This window comes from Eleutherodactylus coqui, chromosome 4, assembly GCF_035609145.1.
Source record: "Eleutherodactylus coqui strain aEleCoq1 chromosome 4, aEleCoq1.hap1, whole genome shotgun sequence".
In the NCBI taxonomy this organism is placed as follows: domain Eukaryota; kingdom Metazoa; phylum Chordata; class Amphibia; order Anura; family Eleutherodactylidae; genus Eleutherodactylus; species Eleutherodactylus coqui.
In genome coordinates this window covers 13,187,929-13,207,440 of record NC_089840.1, presented here as the reverse complement: position 1 = coordinate 13,207,440, position 19,512 = coordinate 13,187,929, and the positions used below count along the sequence as shown (strand labels likewise).

Here is a 19,512-nt window from a genome sequence, read left to right as displayed (position 1 = left end):
TCTCCAACTTTTTTTTTTCTCCCATCGTCAGCAGAAGATGACTCCGTTTGGAGGTGATTTTGGAGCGATCAATTACCACTTGGGTCAAGTTCTTATGGGATAATCCACATGTAACCTATTAGACCTTATTAGAGAGAGTGCCCCAGAATTTCAATGTATCCCCTGTCCACAATATAAGCGATGACTTGCTGATTGGTGGGGATCTTACTGCTGACTTGATAACTGGGGGCCCGAGTGCCCTTCTGCTTCTCCCCCATAGTGACATTAGAATAAATGGAATACTGGCCAAGCATGTGCGGTCGGCACTCCCAGAGCCAACGGAAATACCGGAGAGGATGCCGCTCGGCTATGTCCGCAGTCACATGGAAAGGCAATGAAGCAGCAGAATGCTTACCTCACCGTTGCACCATCTAGTCTCCTCCTCACTGCGGGGGGTACAGTAAGCCCACAATTAGGTGGTTTTGGGGGACATGGGACCCCCATTCTCGGGATCAGTGAGGGTCAGAGCAGTCTGATCATTTACCCCTAACCTGTGGATAGGGGGTAACTTGTGATCCTGGTACAAACCTTTCAGAATACATTCACACAGGTAAGTGAGATATCAGCCAGAGAAACTCGGACCCATATCGCACTAGTAAGGCCGTATCTACAGGGCCAAGAAAATGGTGCGGCTTCTGTGCATGTGCGCTATGCACAGTACTTACATTATGTATTAACCACTTGTTTCCAATGGGTTTATTTACACGGGCATTTTTTTCTATCGCCCCCAAAATAGGACATGGTCAAAGATGGAAAAATTACAACATCAGTTTGAGAGAAATAACGCGCATACGAATAAACCTACTGAAATTAACGGGGTATTTCGGTCTTTTTTAGCTGATGACCTATTTCCTGGATAAGCCATCAGTAGTTGATGGACGGTGGTCCGCCGCTCATGACCCCGTCCATCTCCTGATCGTCTGGCCTGCTGCATTCTGCCACGGGACGGACGTCGTCATCAGTGGTCAGAGGAAGCAAGGACAGCGCCCGTTGCACTCCCATTGAAATTAATGGTAGCTCCGCGCTACCCAAACACTTCCTGCTTAGGACAAGCCATCCGGAGGAGCAGGAAACGGCGCGGCGCTCCCAGTGATTTAATGAGAGTGCAGCCGGCGCTATCCCTGCTTCCGCTGACCACTGGTGACAACGTCCAACCGCCTGCAGAGTGCAGCGGGCCGGACCATCAGCAGAAGGATGGAGTTGTGAGTGGCAGACCACGGTCCTGCGACTACTGATGCCCAGTCTTTGGGAGAGGTCATCTATTAAAATAGACTGAAATACCTCCTTAATGTGTTCTTTTCACATGGCCATCAGAAGCAGCTCATGCATGAATAGTCTCCCATTGGAAGGCACTCTACAGGATGCATCCAGTAGACATTTTTCTGTCTACATATATAGAGCGTGGCCCTCAGATCGTCAGGCCCCAGGAACTCCAGTCTGTCATTGCACGCCAATGATCTTCCTGAACAGAATTGCTTTTCCTCCGCTCAGCTATGGCAGATGTTGTAGTAATCGCCTACACAAGAGTTAAATGATCCGTCCGCTATACTGCGGTTTTGGCATTTCCAACTGATTGATATAAAAAAGTGTAAATCCGACTATTTGCGTAGAGTAAAAAGAAAGTGTGTTTTCATTCCAGCTTACGATAAGACTTCTCTCTCTGAACTTTAATACCTCTCTGTGGGTAAAAATTCAAATTCGCGTCTTTACCCACGAACCACAGGAGCTGCGTTACCCACGCCTTTCCTCAAGGCTTTGGGCGCCCTCTCAAATAGAAAGCAGCCGGCCAAGATACGAGTCAGCCAGCTGTAGCAATCCTCCAGGGCCTTGTTTAAGCTTTCAGCTGCAGATCTCACATTCTCTCCACCCAACCTGCACAGCTTCGTTATAAAGTGCTCAGTGTGACCCCAGGCAAATAGAGGGGGATGCCAAAAATAAGTGCAGAACTGGACTATTTCCCCGGACAATGCTGCAGAACGACATGCTGTGGACTTTTCGACTGTTTCACTTATTGTTCTGCATTGAGGATCACATTAGTTCCACTAATATTTGGCTGGCTATGGGTCTTCAGGTAGAAAGAAGTCGGTGATGTCATCCTGCAGGCATCCACGCTTCCCGGTCCGGATGAAAACATGTTTGGCACATCAACGCGTGCGCTTATACGGCGTTACGAATCCAATATACTAAATAGGAACCCTTTATGTGTCTAAGGGCGGCCTCACAAGAACGTAAGCGCAAAAACGTAAGTGCTAGTGCAACATTTTTGCGCCATGAAGAAGTGTATTTTGAGTTCGTGCCTGTGCAAATACTAGATGCCGCTAGTTCACACGGGCGCTTGAATCACCTCGCCCTGATTTAAACGACTGTTAAGCCAAACGAGGTGCCGGTGTTCGCAGGTATGCGCAGCGTTTTGCGCATACATGTGTGTGCATTTGTGTACCCCCATAGTCTCCTATAGGGAGCTTTGGTGCACAATTGAGCACTAAGGGCAGCTCCACACAAGTGTACGTGCAAAAACGCACGCTATAGCGCAACTTTTTGCACAGTTGTTACGCTCATATCTGCTCATTTTAATGTACTTTCTGCGTCGCCAGGGAGCGTTCACATTGGCACTCTGATTTAAAAGGTTGTGCAGCCCTAATTAGTCCCCATTCTGCTGCTTTCCCCACAAAATTGTTCAATACACGGGGATCGGGTTTGCACCCCCCATATTGCGTTTTTTTTTGCATGCGCAAAAGAGAAAGTGAGAATGAAGTCATTGAAACCAATGTGTTCTGAGGACGCTCGAAAACACGCTCTTGTGAAGCCGCCCTAAAATAGAGCATCCACGGCAAAACAGAAATTAAGAATGAGCCCATTGAATAAACCTACGGAAATTAAAGGGGGATTTCGGTCTTTTTTAGCTGATGACCTATTTCCTGGATAAGCCATCAGTAGTTCATGGACGGTGGCCCACCGCTCACGACCCCGTCCATCTCCTGATCGTCTGGCCTGCTGCATTCTGCAGCGGAACGGACGTCGTCATCAGTGGTCAGAGGAGTCCATTGAAAACTATTTTTTTTTTTAATCGTTTTCACTGTGGAAATGCACTAAATCCGCAATTGTTGATGCTTAAAAATAAAGTTTACCTGTGTGACCTCAGTGCCCGCATGACCTCAGTGCCCGTATGACCTCAGTGCCTGCGTGACCTCAGTGCCAGCGTGACCTCAGTGCCAGCGTGACCTCAGTGCCCGAACTACCAGAGCACAAAAAGGAAACACATTCTGCAGCAGAAGCCACAGCAACAAAAGCTCAGCAAATCCCGCACAGCTTGTTAAACTCTGCCCATTTGCAGAAAAGCAACACAAATTCCGCAGCAGAATTTCCGCAGCTCATTTGTTGTGTGTGAAGACAGTCTAAGGGACCGTTCACAGGGGACAGAATTAGCTGGCATTACGCACTGCAAAATCTGGAAATTCTGCAGCCTCCATGGAAAGGGCCTAACTCTACCATCAATCCTGGGGGTTTGTAGCAGAGTTCCACAGCAGCAGATTAAGCCGTGTCGTTTGGTCGTAATGCATGCTGATTCAGTTTGCGTGAAGCCACCCTAAAGTGCCTTGACATGTCGCTGATTTGCTGGAGATTTTGGTGCAGATCTGCAGCAGTTTCACCCCTTCAACTTGCATTAAATTGAAAGGGTTACATTCGCTGCAAATCCACTCCAAAATTTGCAAACAAATCCACAGCAACGTGGGAACGCAAACTAAGGGCAGTTTAACACACCGCAATCCGCCGCAATATGTTGTGGAATATTCATTGTCCAAATTTGCAACAAAATGTACAGATTATGGGGTATATTTACACGTAGCAGAAATGCAGCAGATTCTCCGCAGCTGAAGAATTCTGCTTCATATTCCCATCAAAAACAGTCAAATTCTGCGCCATTAGTGTGGATTTTGACTTAAAATCATCTGTGGATCCGGCGTTGATGTCGGCCTGCAGCTCTTCTCCTCCCGCAATCAGCAGTCCTACACTGCAGCGTATGGAGCAGTCCTATGCGGCAACAGTTACTACATGATGTGGCCACAAGCAGGTGATGCAAAAGTGGGCGCATCACCTGACTGGTGGTAGCGGCGCTTAGCAGCGGTTGCCAGGTGAGGGATGCGAGGGCGGCTTCGTGTGCTGCAGCAAGGAATGCTGATTCTAAGGGGTGTGAGGAGTAGCAGGACGAGATCAGCTGCGGATTTGCAGATAATTTCGAGTCAGAATCCACCCCAATGATGCAGAAATTCTGTGGATTTTGCAGTTGGATTTTCTGCTGTGGAAAATCAGCCGCAGCATTCCCGCTGTGTGCGAACAAACCCGAAATGCAGAGTCAGATGCAGAATTGCCGGCATTTTCAATTCCGCTTCAGAAATCCTCAGACTAGACATGCGGATTTTGCTGTGGATTTTTTGCTACGGTGGAGTTCTGCAGCATCCTGCGGAATATTCCATCCCGCCTGAAAGTGCCCCAAGGAGTCATACTGTACATGTGCGACATTCTGAAGCTTGTCATCTGCCAGACGATTCTCAATGATGTAACGCAATAGACCAGAAGAATCCCCAGACTGACGTGCATTTCTTTGTGGAATAGACGGATAATGAAGATTATATGGAAGGAACTCTCTCCGACTCAGCGCAGAAGTCAGAAGCAGCCGCCTCGGGCACTTGATGTGGAAGGAATGTGCTTGTTTATTCCAATTACTCATAGTGTCAGGGAATATCTCTGTAGTATAAAAGCAGGGCGTACCTCCTCTCCCGTTGTGTATACAGAATGAAATGAATGACTGGACTGGAGAACTGTAATATGTTATTATGGAACACTCTTCCATAATAATATCATCTTATTGGAAACACCTGCCTTGAATGACTGCAACATGTTTGCACCGCAGCACCAGTATACAGTCCAGTGATCATACTGTATACACACAGAATTCTATTTTGGGGCTGTAGCGTAATAAAACTGCTTTGGGAAGCTCATGTGAATTCAGCAGATCATGAATGTAGGTAATCTATAGCTTCTAGCTACAAAGTCCCAGGGGGTCTTGCACTGTGCTGCTTTGACAGCTTGTGTTTTTCTAGGCTGCATGCCAAGCAGGGAAGAACTGAAAGTTTCAGACTCTGGGTATGCTGAAACTTGTAGTTCCTCACTGCCTGGCACATAGAATACCCTCACTGCTTGACTAAGTATCCTGCTAAGTAAAATATATAAAGCATGTAGCATTTATTAAACAGTGTGGCTAGCAATGATAAGCTACTGTATATGTGGTGGAACTACAAGTCCCAGCATCACAGTGCAATTCAATCAAAGACCTAAGAGGCAGTATGCACCATGCATGCGATAGGCTTAATTTACACAGAATATCATATATATATATATATATATATATATATATATATATATATATATATATATATATATATATATATATATATATATATATATATATATATATATATATATATACTTGGCTGTTGTAATTGACACATGCAAAACCTGCTCTATACTAATAGGCACCAGGCTGCAAGCTGTGAAGAACTGCACATCTCAGCATGCATATACTGTAATATACTTTATTACAGCACCTGGCCTGCTGGGACTACAAGTCACAAGTAAGCAAATGTGGTTGGACGTAGAAGTTGTTTAATAATGCTGAGGCTAATAAATCCATCTAGGAGGCAGGCTGTAGTATACCAGATATAGAGGAACTACAAGTGTCAGCATGCACACTCTGTAATATTCTTTATTACAGCATCTGGCATCCACTAGTGGTAGTGTTGCAAGTCGAAAGTAAGAAACTGTGGTAGTTTCCAGCAGGTAAGGAAGAACTACAAGGAAGAACTACAAGTGTCAGCAAGTCCAGTTTGGTATACTAGATACAATTGTCGCCTGTGCTAATTAATGCACAGGGCTATTTGTCACAAATCAGATGTGTTTGACCTACAGCTCATTTTGCAGCAGGTAAGGATTGGGTGGGCTACAAGTGTCAGCAAGCCCAGCATGGTATAGTGGCAGCAATTGCCGGCTGGCACCGCATCTGGCATCCACTGATGCAATAGTCGGTGGTACTACAAGTTGGATACACGAGTTGCTACAATTAATCCCAGCATCAGAATTCTATGCTATCAGGAAAAGTGGACTACAAATGTCAGCAGACCCAGTTTAATATACTGAATGTAATTGTCGGCTGCACTAATTAACGCACATAGCTATTATTCCTGAGCCATGTGTGTGTGACCTACAGCAAACGAATTCCTCCAACTAGTGATTCCCATTTGTGGTTAGCCTAAATACACATTGCATGCCCTAAAGTCAAGGCTGAATCTATGAAAAAGCCATGTAAGGTCATGTAAGGCCACGAGAGCAGTTCACCCACCCCACCAGCCTGGCACATGCACTTACCTCCCTGGTGAAGAGGATGGCCGCATCGTAGTGTTGATCATGCTCATCGTCCAGTTGGTTATGTTGATGTTGCCATTTGCAGAAGTTCTTGAGAGTTGTGGCCGCATTTTTGCTCACTTCTGGCCCCTTTTCCTTGTCGGTGACCATCACCACCTTCACTACTGCCAAACGGATGTGGTTTTCAATGCTGGGATGACTGTAAAGCCTGGAAGCGATGGAAGCCAAGGTCAACAAATAATGGTGGAGGTCCTTCCCATACTTCTTGGACATGGACTCATCTGCTACCAGCAGGAGCTCCACATGTCTGGATTTGGATATAGATCTCCTCTGGCGTCTTTTTAGTGTGGTTCCTCCTTGCAATAAAAGGGTTTCCTTGAGGTTGGGGTCAGCAGCAGGAGAGGAAAAGCTTTGGTTGGCTTTGGGTGGCCTTCCCCACCTATGGTGGTGGTCTTCCCTGTGATGTCTTCTGGAGCCATTCCCATGGATGTGATTCCCAGAAGCTCTCGTCTCACAGCTGCTGGGAACAGTCTCGAAACTGAAGCGATCCTTGATGAAGACATGCAGGACCCTCTCAGACGCATCTCTGTACACCTGCCCCATCCTTTCCTTGCCCTTAATGAGGGGTTTAATGGTATAGTGGGCATGCTTCACTGCAAAATAGCCATCCAGACCCCCACAGAGGTTGAAGACAGCCAAAGATTGTGGGCTGGAGTCTACAGTCCCCCTGAAGAAGCAGTGTCTATGTAAACGATGCTGAGGATGCAGACGTCCCAGGTACTTGGTGCTGAAGTGAGGAGAAAGCAGCATGTCATCCCTTTCCAAGTCCAAAATAAACTTCCTACCATCTGCATAGAGGATGTAGCCCACTTTTCCTCCTCCAGAATAGATCTGGTCAATGTTCTGCACAATCCCACTCCTCCTCTGGGGTTCAGAAGACGGGTGATGCTTGGAAGGAGAAGCAGGTGGATCTCCCGGCTTGGAGTCTGCAGTCCTCGCAGCAGCAAACATTACTAGCAAGATCAGCATCATTGTTCTCCCTTGGAAATTGGAGAGAGAAGAGGAAAAAAACTAGGCTGGATGAATCAGCCAACACTGAAATGTCAACAGAAGCAGAGACTGGGCTAAACTTTCTTGGAGCAGCAGCAGCAGCAGAGGTGACTTATTTCCTCTCCTCCATCACCAGCTTTGCACTAAATGCTGAATGTACCAGGGACTATCTACTCCCCAAACACTGGGAATTACACAGCTGTCAGGATCTGCTGGGTTAACTCCTTGAGAACCAAAGACAGCCAGCCTGGAGCATGAACAACTCCTTAAGAAGCAAGAAGAAACAGTCTGAAGCAAAAGGTCCTCTTTCTTATTTTGCATGCAGTAATCCACAGCAGAAAGTGTTTTGCACTTATTCTTCTTCCCCAGCCCTGTGGATGTGAGCAAGAAGAGAGGAGAGAGAGATGTGAAGATGAGGAGGAGGAACAATGAATTTATACTGGAATGCTTTTTAAATGTGAGTAGTCACTGCCTCTTAAAGGGAGTGAGGGAGTGCACCCCTCCCTCCCACACTGCCTGCAATCATCACATGCAAGGAAAGTGGATGCTATTTCTTTCATGCTTCTAGCTGCTATTTCACAACTGTCTGTCCTGACTAACAGCTGACTTCACCAACATTTCATGGCATTTTAATGCCCTGTCCTGGAAGTGGCACAGGGAGATGTACAGGGGGGGATTCCTAATAGGAGAATGATGCAGTGATGTTGGAGGTTGTAGTGACTCTGCTGTGAATAAAGGAAGAATGAATTAGGACTTTCCCCTTGAGCTGTCTGCAGTGCTGGATACTTTGTATTACTTGTCCTTCTGTTTATTGTGATGCAAGAGGACAAGTGATACATTGTATGTCCTTTAATTGTTGCTATTGATAAATATTAGGGTGTTATTACACAGCAGCTACAGGAGCTACAGGATTAGAGGCGGCAGCTGGATGCCTCAGTTCAGTGACTATAAAGGTGCGTTCCCACCTACAGGTACAGGTTTGTGGCTGAGTCTCCGCTCAGCCGAGGCTGCCAATGCCCAAATGATCTTGGCGACCTTCTCAGCAAGATCGTACTTGCATTGGCAGCCACGGCTGGGTGGAGTCTCAGCCGCAAGCTGATACCTGTACGTAGGAACGCACACTTAGGGACCTTTCACACGGGACGGAATTAGTCCACGCAGACGGAATTAAGGACGTCTTGCGGAATGGTTGTTGTGGATTTCTAACATACAGAAGATGTAATTCCACAATTAAAATCCGTAGAATAAAGACGTTCAGCAAAAAGTTCTGCAGAACGCATTCCGCAGTTGAAAACGCAACAAAAGCCGCAGTCATTGGCAAAATCTGCATCTGCACTGCGTTCTGCGAACAATTCCATTCCTTATGAATGGTGTCCTAGGGACTATTCACGTGGAAAGCTATTATGGTACAGGACGCAGCCAAATCCGGATGGTTATACGGAATTGCAGGCAGGTTTTAAGCCAATTTTAATTCTGCATCAAAATCCGCCATTATACCCAATTTACCGCGGCTTGCAGTGCATTGCGCGGCCTGAGTGCTGCGTTTTTGCAGAATCAACAATGCCTTTTTGCGCATGTAGCAGTGTATTTTACTGTACTTTTAGTCCCGCAAGTCTTGTTCATTTACATGTGGCAAACAAACACATCATGCAGTGTTCAGCTTGGTTTTTTGACCAAAATACGTGCGCAAAATACACAAATGTGAGCGAACCTATTGAAATTACAGGGTTGCATTTTCTGTGTTTTGTGTGTGCAAATTTTGCACGCTCAAATACGCCCCATGTGAAACATGCCCTTTCTTTTGATGGCATAGCGCCGACGGCCCCCATAGACTTCTATGGGAGCTGCACACAGATTCACCCCTCTCAGGGCTCACTCACACGAGCGACATTCCCGCACGGCTTTTGAGTGATGCAATGCGCACAAAACTTGTGTGAATATGAATAGCAAAAAAATCTCAGCATGTTCCATTTTCGGGTGTCCCAATGGAACGCCTCGCCCATTGTTTCCAAAGGACCTTGAAAGACATCCAATTGAAGTTAATGGAAAACACTTTATGCCTGAGGAAGGATCCTAAGAGAATCTGAAAGCTCGCTGTAACATCATGTATTTTTGTTAGCCATTAAAAGGTATCCTATCTACAAGGTCACTTGGTTTCTTTTAATCAAAAACGCTTTGCATCGCCATGAGAAATGCACCTTGGCGCCTGCCTGTGTGAATGTAGTCTCAACGGGCAAAATCTGCACGTGGAAGTCTGACACGGAAGCAGGAGACAGGTCACTTCCCGAAGCCGAAACTTGTGGAAACATGCCAGAATTCCGCACACAGACTTTGTGCATTGACAGGGCTATACCCGCATGCATAACCGCGCCAAAAAAGGTGCCTTTCTGCCGTAAATTGTGATGTTGTTTTAATAGATGAAATTCACGTGGAAATCTCTGCAGCGAGTTCCGCCATGTGAACATACCCCAAGGGTCTCAGTGACTTGGCATGCAGTGCCAGGGGGATCCTGCAAGGAAGGTGAATAAACACAACCAATAATCCTGCGCAGCTTTCATCTTTAAGACCCGGTTATATAACCTTAAGGCGGTCACACATAACGGGATCCGCAGGAAGGGGCTAGAAGAAATGGGATGCAAATGAGCCCAGTAGATTCTGATTACCAGTAGGGCAACTGGGATAAAACTGAAGATGACAAGTGGATTAGGAAGCCTGATTGCTGTTAGAGGCTTTCAAGATGTGGATGTGGGTTCACTAATATATTCTACTGGTAATTAAATAGCCCGCAGAGATTAATTTCAGTTCTCAAGGGATGATGATGGGGGGGGGGGGGGGAGTTTTAGGAGATGAAGTTGTATGTATGATGACATGCATGAAGGATAACAGTCTATCTGCAGCTTGCGGTCTGTGGAACTAGAAGTCCCAGGATGTGTTGTATAGTTTACTTAGACTGCCCTTCAACTCATCATGTACTACAAGTACCAGTATGATTACTAAGATGTAAAGTAGCGGTCTGGTCTCCGCAGGTACTGCAGTGTTAGCAATGAAGTGACAGATGTTCTAAAGTCATGAGGCAGCAAGAGTTCATGTCTGGGGTAGTCAGCAGTGTGCTGGTGTCAAGCGGCTGCTGAAAGGCATCTAAGATTTATTTTTGCTATGCTGCTGTCTTTTTCTATGTACGCTCTCGAGCACCATAATATATAGAGTTGTCATCGGTCACATTAGAATCCAGTATTAGTATCACTGCCCCATCTTCAATAGAGAAAAAAATGATGTAGGCTTATTTGTCTGTCTATCTGATACTGAAGGGCCCTATATCAGACACCCCCATCTAGTAGAGTATTGGACCTCTTTCGGTCTACAGACTTGCAGCAATTTATTGTGGTATTGATCCACGGGTATCAGATAACCCAGGATGTCCCAAAAAACCTTCCCCGCACCTTAGCTTCACCTTCAGCAGCTGGACAGGAAGGGGTCATCGGTTCATGCTGCTTGTGCCAAATTCTGACCTCCTATCAGTAAAGTGGAAATCTGGATCCATCTGACCAGGCAATGTTTTTCTGCTGCTCAGTGATACAATTTTTAGACTGTTTTGCCCCCTGGAGTCTCAGGGTGCTTTCACACGGGACAGAATTATTATGGAGAATGCAGCACAGTTGTGGATTCTGTTAACTAGTGCGGATTTTGTTGTATTTTTAAGTGCGGAAAGTTTTGTGGAATTTCTTGAGTTTTTTTCTGCACTTTATTTGTGGCAATTGCAGAATTACCTCTCCTGTATGTTAGAAGCGCACAGCAACAATTCTGCAAGACGTTCTTAATTCTGCAGCAGAAAGCTTTATGTGGCGGAATTTAATCTTGCAGTTTTTAAGTAAAGATGCATAGAATATAACAGATGTGGAATTAAAGCCCCATAGGGATAACATTGTGATACAGAAATGTTCACACGGACTAATTCCGCCCAGTGTGAAAGCACTCTCACCTGTCTGTTTCTCTTAGACACAATGGTGCTGCAACTGGTCATTGACTTTTATAGCCCATCCATGCTAAGCGAGACGTGTTGTTTTCAGACACATTAGTTGGAGCACCAGCATCGTATTTGGCTGCTCCTGACGGTGGGGTATCTTCTTTAGCGCCCCTCATGCTTGTCCCACCCTTCTTCCCACCCCATCCAACAACCCCTCCCTCTTTCTTCCTTTAAGCATTGATCCACTTCTTCATCCTCCAACCTTTCCCATGCTGCTCTCCCTCTTTCTCCAATCTCCCCACCCTTTCAGCTATTGGTTCCATTCCACCCTGCCATGGATCCTCATTGTATTCATGTTTTGAGTCTCAATTCCAGCACCCCAGTACTGTTGGGCACCCAGCACACATGTGCCATTTAAAATTTCCAGCCAGCTACCATTGTTTAGTCTTCCTCTACCTTCCACTTACTATCCAGTGAAGGGTAAAGGAAGACTAAACATTGGTAGCCAGCACCTTTATTCTTCTCACCACCCCACCTACCATCGCCGTCTCTCCTTTGCAAACCTCTTTTCTTCTCCACTTTCCACAAAATTCCTTTCTTGCCATTTCTTCTTCATCCTTTTCCCCTTTCCTTGCTTCTCAGTCTTTCCCAGTGTTACATTCAGCTGTAATGTTTTCTTTTCCCCCCAGGCTCCTCAGTAATTCTTCCCATGAGGACGTCATGTCCATTGGATCTCTAGCTGGTAAGTTCTGATAATTTCTTGCATTACTCCTCTCATGGACTCATCATTCCTATTCTACTGCTTTCACAACACAGAACACATTTTTAATCTTAAAATAATACAGATTTAATCCTAGCTTAATGCTTCATCGCCTCTACTGCCTCTTTAATACACACTTTTGCAGCTCATTTTTTTGTGTGCTTGGGACATTCCACTGATACAATTGTGCACAAATTAAATCTTTATATTATATATTATCATGTGCAGAATTTAGGCCTCCCTCTCCTTCCTCCCTTTCTTTCTATCCTTCCTTCCTTTTCTTCTTTTCTCTCCTTCCTTCCTCCCTTGCCTTCCTCCCTAACCTTTCTCCCTTTTCAAACTCTCTTTCTTTTCTTCCTCGCTTTCCTTCCTTCCTTGTTCCCTTTCTTTTCTTCCCCTTTTTCATTTCCTTTCTTCCCCTTCCTCCCATTCCTTTCTTTATTCCTCTGTTTCCTTCCTTCCTTTCTTTTCTTCCTTTCTTTCTTTCCTCTCTTTCCTTACTTCCATTCTCTCTTTCCTCACTTCCTTCCTTCTTCCCTTTGCTTCTTTCCTCCCTTTCCTTCCTTCACCCCTTTCTATCTTTCCTTCCTTTTCCTCCCTTCCTTACTCACCTTTCCTTCCTTCTTTCATCCATTTCCTTTCTTCCCCTTCCTTCCTTCCTTCCTTCCTTCCTTCCTTCCTTTTTTTCTTGCATTCCTTCCTTCCTTCCTCCCTTTTCTTACTTCCATTTTCTCTTTACTTCCTTCTTCCCTTTCCTCCCTTCTTCCCTTTCTTCCCTTATTCCCTTTCCTTCTTTCCTCCCTTTTTTTCCTTCCTCCCTTTCCTTCCTTCCTCACTTTCCTTCCTTCCTTTTCCTTACTTACTCACTTTCCTTCCTTCCTCCCTTTCTATCCTTGCTTCCTCACTTTCTTTCCTTCCTTTTCCTTCCTTACTTACTCACTTTCCTTTCTTCTTCCATTTCCTTTCTCCCCCTTCCTTCCTTTCCTTCATTCCTCTCTTTTCTTGTTTCCTTCTATCATTTCCTTCCTCCCTTTCATTCCTCCCTTCTTCCCTTTACTTTCACTCCCTTCCATCTTTCCTTTCTTCCCTTTCCTGTCCTTCCTCCCTTTCCTTCCTTCATTCCTCTCTTTCTTTCCCTCCTCCCTTTCCTTCTTTCCTTTCTCACTTTCCTTCTTTCCTCCCTTTCTTTATTTCCTTATTTCCTTCCTTCCTCCCTCTCTACTTTCCTTCCTTCCTTCCTTCCTTCCTTCCTTCCTTCTTTCCTTTCCTTCCTTCCTTTCTTTCTTTACGTCCTTATTTCCTTCATTTGCTTTTTTACTTCCTCCATCCACCCTCTTTCTTTCTTTCTTTCTTTCTTTCTTTCTTTCTTTCTTTCTTTCTTTCTTTCCTTCATTCATCGCTTTCTTTCTTTCTTTCATCCCTTCCTTTTCTCCATCCCTATATTTCCTTCCCGTCCTTTCCTTCCTCTCTCATCTGCACTCCACTGCAATTAACTCAGCATTAGGTGAAAATTGTAGATACCTCCTCCCACTTGTTTTATGTAATATCTGCAATTTAATTGCTGTGACTCAGTGCATTCTTCTATTTGGTGTAATTCATCTCATTTAGACACATTTTTGCCCACTTCAGTTATTTTCCTTTTTTTGTGGATTCCAATTAATTTAGCTATTGTTGATTAATGTCAGTCTAAACAGTTTCATCTGCTTTTATTCAGGATATACGTATACATTCTAATTGTTTAATTTTTGTAGCCTGTACGTCATTTTTATCACATATTATGTACTTTTGATGACTATCTTTTATAATTCTTTACTAATTCGCACTCTTATTCTTGTTTTAGTGCCTAACGTGCATTTTATTCTTATTTTTGTTATTTGTTTCTCCAGTCTTCTTCTTTCTTCACCTATTATGGCTGTTTCATAGTGTGTTCCCCAGCTGAACTCATGAAGGGGTTTTACCCTGAAATGCGCTTTTAATGCTATTTGTATGAAGAGCTAATAAAGGAGAAGTTGTACTTCAATCATTCTACCAATTTGATTGGTTCCGGAGAGCTGTGCCGAACCACCACCTGTGGTGTGTTACCTGGTCAGCAGAACCTCTATCACAACTTGCGCATTCCTAACCCATACACCCCTTGTTTATCCTTTGGGCACACCTACCATATGTGTTTCGCTACACCCTATTTTGCATTTAGAACGACTCCTGACATCCTCCTCTGACTCCTTTCAGTGATGAGTTCTTTCTGTCCACAGGATCGTCTTTTGCTGGATGTTTTCCTCAATGATGCCAATCTCTGTATACTCTCCACACTGCTATATGAGAAACTCCCCCGTGGTTGGCAGTGAAACCCCGGCTAGTCTAGCACTGATGACCGGCCTCATTGGAAGTCGCTCCGATTGCTGGATTTTACCAAATAATGTGGATTCACACTGAAACTGATCCACGGAAAACTTGTCATGTGATTTTATGCTCCGGGGTCACGGGGAGAATTACCATACAGGGAAGCGACAATCATGAAAGCGCCGTAGTTTTTAATAATCATATTCATTTATATTATAGCCACTGAGAAGGTCGTGGGGGGGGGGGGAGGGCTAAAGTTTGTACCTCCCACCAACGTGAGAAGGAAGCTGAATCAGTGCTGCCCTCTGTTCATAGTTTTGTCCTGCACAGCGGCTCTTCTGGTGCAGGGAACAAAGTAAATGGGTCAACGCTGTAGTTCCCTGAACAGTTGGGGGGCCACTTTGCAGGGCCGAAAAACAAATTTTTTGTAATATTTTTTTCTTAAATGTTTGATTCTTATTTAAAAACATCCTAAAATTCTTCAGTTCTCACACCGACCACTAAGCCTAACAATAGTCTGACACTTCCTGCTCTGTAGTAAAAACTTCTGAGATGTCATCTCATTATCATCACAGGCAGGATTACACTGAGAGGTGACACCTATATGTAGATAACACAGGATCCACTATTCACAATAGGTGATGCCACAGCTCACCTCCTCCCCCTCCCTGCACCCTGAGCACTAAGCCTAATAATAGTCTGAAACTTGCTGTTCTGTAGTAAAAACGTCTCAGCCATCATCTCATTATTAACATAGGCAGCATTACATTGAGAGTTGACAACTACATAGATAACACAAGATCTATGATTCACAATAGGTGTTGTTACAGCTCACCTCTTCCCCTTCCCTGCGCAGGTCACAGAACATATCAACATCAAACCCCCATTGAAGTCAATGAGTCCATTCCTGTCTGTTGTGTGAATGGCCCATGAGGCTGCTATAAGACATCTCTAAATCCTGATAGCTGCAGCTCATGCAATATGGCCGCCCCCATAGTCATGTACAGACCATAGAATAAAGAAATGTACAATCTGAAACTAAAACTGATTAGAAAAATGGAAAGTGTTTCACTATCAGATGTTGGTTGATAAAAAAAAAACAGAACTCACACATTCCCTTTAAGGTATTCCCTTTAAGTGCATTATCTGTGCACTTTGCCGCTAAGAACTGAACTTCTCTCATTCTTCTCCATCCACCTCCACACAGGTAACAACGGGGGGAGGCGCTTTTCTTATTTGCCTGGGTTCACATCCGGCACTTTGCTGATGGGGTTTTTCCTTACATTTCTCTTTTTAGATTCCCCGGAGGGAGGAAAATGAGACTTTCCTTTGAAGATGTATTTGCCCTCCGCTGCCTTGTTGTATTATCGGGTCGCTCCCACTCATAAATAGAGCAATTTAGATAATAGATGTATATTAGAAAACTGTATATTTAGTTCCCTCCGTTCACCAAAGCAGAACCTTCACCGATCCCTTATAGAGAGCAAAGAGCAAGCGTGTTCTTCTCTACAACGGCGTTAGATGATGGCAGCGTTATCCTGGGCATCGGGTGAATACAGATCTGTCACTGCCGACCTTGGGTTAGATGGCACCATCTCTGCAATGTTATAGTGTCTCCCATCAGAAGAAAAAAAGATCAATTGTATCGATATGCAGTCCGCCTGTTTTCTGCTTGTTCAAAAAGAAACAAGATACCAGCATGCACACAGAACAGCTTAGTGCATAAATACTGTATCAGACCCAAGCTCAGTACATATATACAGCACCAGACCCAAGCTCAGTACATATATACAGCACCAGAACCAAGCTCAGTACATATATACAGCACCAGAACCAAGCTCAGTACATAAATACAGCACCAGAACCAAGCTCAGTACATAAATACAGCACCAGAACTACATAAATACAGCACCAAAACCAAGCTCAGTACATAAATACAGCACCAGAACTACATAAGGACAGCACCAAAACCAAGCTCAGTACATAAATACAGCACCAGAACTACATAAATACAGCACCAGAATCAAGCTCAGTACATAAATACAGTACATTTAACAGCACCAGAACCATGCTCAGTACATAAATACAATACATATAACAGCACCAGAACCATGCTCAGTATATAGATACAGCACCAGAACTACATAAAGACAGCACCAGAACCATGCTCAGTACATAAATACAGTACAAGAACCAAGCTAAGTACATGTATATATATATATATATATATATATATAACACAGCACCAGAACTATGCTCAGTACATATATACAGCACCAAAACCGAGCTCAGTACATAAATACAGTACATATATACAGCATCAGAACCATGCTAGGTACATAAACACAGCACCAGAACCAAGCTCCGTACATAAATACAGTACATATATATATATATATATATATATATATATATATATATATATATATATATATACACACACAGCACCAGAACCATGCTCAGTACATAAATACAGCACTAGACTCTAGCTGATAATACAAACAAAGCACCTGAACCAACCTCAGTACATAGATACAGCACCAGCACCAAGCACAGTACATAAATACAACACCAGAACCAAGCTTAGTATATAGATACAGCACCAGAACCAAGCTCAGCATGTAAATACAGATCCAGAACCAAGCACAGCACATAAATACAGCACCAGAACCAAGCTCAGCACATAAGTACAGCACCAAAACCAAGCTCAGTACGTAAATTCAGTACCAGAACCATGCTCAGTCCATAAATTCAGCACCAGAATCATGCTGAGTATATAAACAGAGTACCAGACCCACGCTTATAATATAAACACAGTACCAGAACCAAGCTTGGTACATAAATACTGCACAAGAATAAACCTCATTCAGAAAATTCAGAATCAGAACCATGTTCATTATCATTACATAAACACAGCACCAGAACCAAGTTCAGTCCATAAATAAAACACTAGAACCAAGCTCCACACAGAAATGCAAAAACAGAACTAAGCAATTGTGTTGTGGGAGTGGTAATGAGCTGGAGGAAGCTGATAATTCAAGTAGCTCCACAAGCAGTTGCCATATGGAGGAAGATCATATGGCCATATGGACCTAAGAGAAGAGATTGTTCCCAACCTGCATCTGCCTTTTGCCCACTTCCCCTACAAGCTGACGGGCGGTGCCCTGTTCGACTGCATGGGTTGCACATAGCTAAAGCCAGCCATGCTGAAGTGAATCTGAGAAATCTTCAGGTGTGATGACGCTTCTTAAGCGTTAAAGGGGTTATCCAGCTCTCAATAACTAATTACCTATCCTCAGGATCAGTAATCAATAGCTGATTGGCAGGACTCTGCCTTTCAGGACTCTCGGCGATCAGCTGTTGCAGTGGTCTGGCGTCTTATTACAGGTACAAGTCCCATTGAAGTGAATGTGAGCTGTGCCTGCAATACCATGCTGAACCACTGCAAAGTGTAGGGAGCTGTCTGCTTCCTTCTGTCTACACTGAAACAGCACTCCGGCAATCAGCTGAGCAGCTTCTGATGACAGAAGTTGAGGATAGGTTATTAGTTATTCAGAAAATAATGGATGGTAGTGTGAAGAAGCTGAATTATAAGGGTGGCTTCACATGTGCTATCATTTTTGTAGTAGAATATTCGATTGCAAAAATTTACATAGGAGATAGGGGGAGAGAACCGCAACACATAACAGCTTCCTGTTTGGTGTGGATTTTTTTTTAGTACAGAAATGCTTTCTGCAAATTGTAAAGAATTTTGAATGCAGAATTTCATCGTAGACTTAAGTGATACATAATGATATGTTGCAGCGAGAGGCCGACTGTGACTGACATCTGGCCTCCCACTGCCACAGCAGGAATCAGTAAGAATCACATGTTGATCACGGCATGTGAAAAATTACTCCCTCTGTGAAGTTATGAAATTGTGAAGAGAACAAGTCAATGGCTTACGAGCCTGCCATGGTGTGTCCTATACAGATAGTGATAAAACACTGCAGTACTGCTGTACTGCAGTGTATTATGAGCAATCATGAGATTACAGGTATAAGTACCCTAGAAGGACATAAAGAAACGTGTATAAAAAAAATTGATTAAAACAATAAATAAATAAAAAAAACACTTGGAATGACCCTGCCAGTAAACGGAACATACTTTTTATGTTACACAGCAAACTATAAAGAAATAGCAGAAAAAAGTACCATAAGCCAATTTTGTTCATTTTGCCTCCCAAAAAAATGCAATCACACTGATCAAAAAAGTCACATGTACCCCAAAATTGTACCAATAAAAACCACAGATCATTACGCAAATGCAAGCCCTCACACAGCACTGACTATGGAAACTAAAACTGTTCAGAGTCTTTCAATGCCACAATGCAAAAAGGGGGGGCATTTTATAGGGCAAAAGTGCAAAAACATGAAGGACTTGTCCAGGACTTTCACTTTGGATGAGCTATCCTCAGCATTGGAAATCAATAGTTGATCAGTTGGGGTCCACTGCTTGAGATCTCCGACGATCGACAGGAGGTGCTGTCAGTGCAGGCAGCACTGGAAGCTGATAGCACTGTCCACATTGCAGTGGCCTGGTTCAATGCTTCAGGCACAGCTCACATTAAATTTAAAGTCTGCAGTACCAACCTGGGCCACTGCATTCCATGTAGTAAAGCTATGTGTGTCGTGTTTGTGAATCAAAATGGATGTAGTAGAGCTGTGTGTGTGTGAATCAGGATGGATGTAGTAGAGCTGTGTGTGTAAAGTGTGGGGATCATAATGAATGTACCATTTAGCAGAGCTCTGTGTGTGTCAATCAGAATGTAGCAGAACTGTGTGTGTTAGTCATATGCTGTGTGTGTAATGTGTTGGGTCAGGATGGATGTAGTAGAGCTGTATGTGTGATGTGTGTGATTCAGGATGTAGTAGAACTGTGTGTGTAATATGCTGTGTGT

General features: G+C 44.1%; 1 protein-coding gene across 2 annotated transcripts in view; it reads right to left on the bottom strand.

The window, feature by feature from the left end:
• The window catches only part of ADAMTS5 (ADAM metallopeptidase with thrombospondin type 1 motif 5), a 115,586-nt gene extending 103,976 nt beyond the window's left edge, over window positions 1-11,610 (bottom strand). Inside the window, exons 1-2 of one of the 2 annotated variants that reach the window (XM_066599086.1) lie at window positions 11,489-11,610; window positions 6,463-7,499 (exon numbers count right to left, since the gene is read on the bottom strand). In XM_066599086.1, coding sequence (XP_066455183.1) covers window positions 6,463-7,491 — 1,029 coding nt within the window. In that variant the 5' untranslated portion in view covers window positions 7,492-7,499; window positions 11,489-11,610. Of the gene's footprint in view, window positions 1-6,462; window positions 7,888-11,488 lie in introns of those variants that run through there. The other variant, XM_066599085.1, reaches the window with a different exon arrangement.
• Window positions 11,611-19,512: the final 7,902 nt, after the last annotated feature.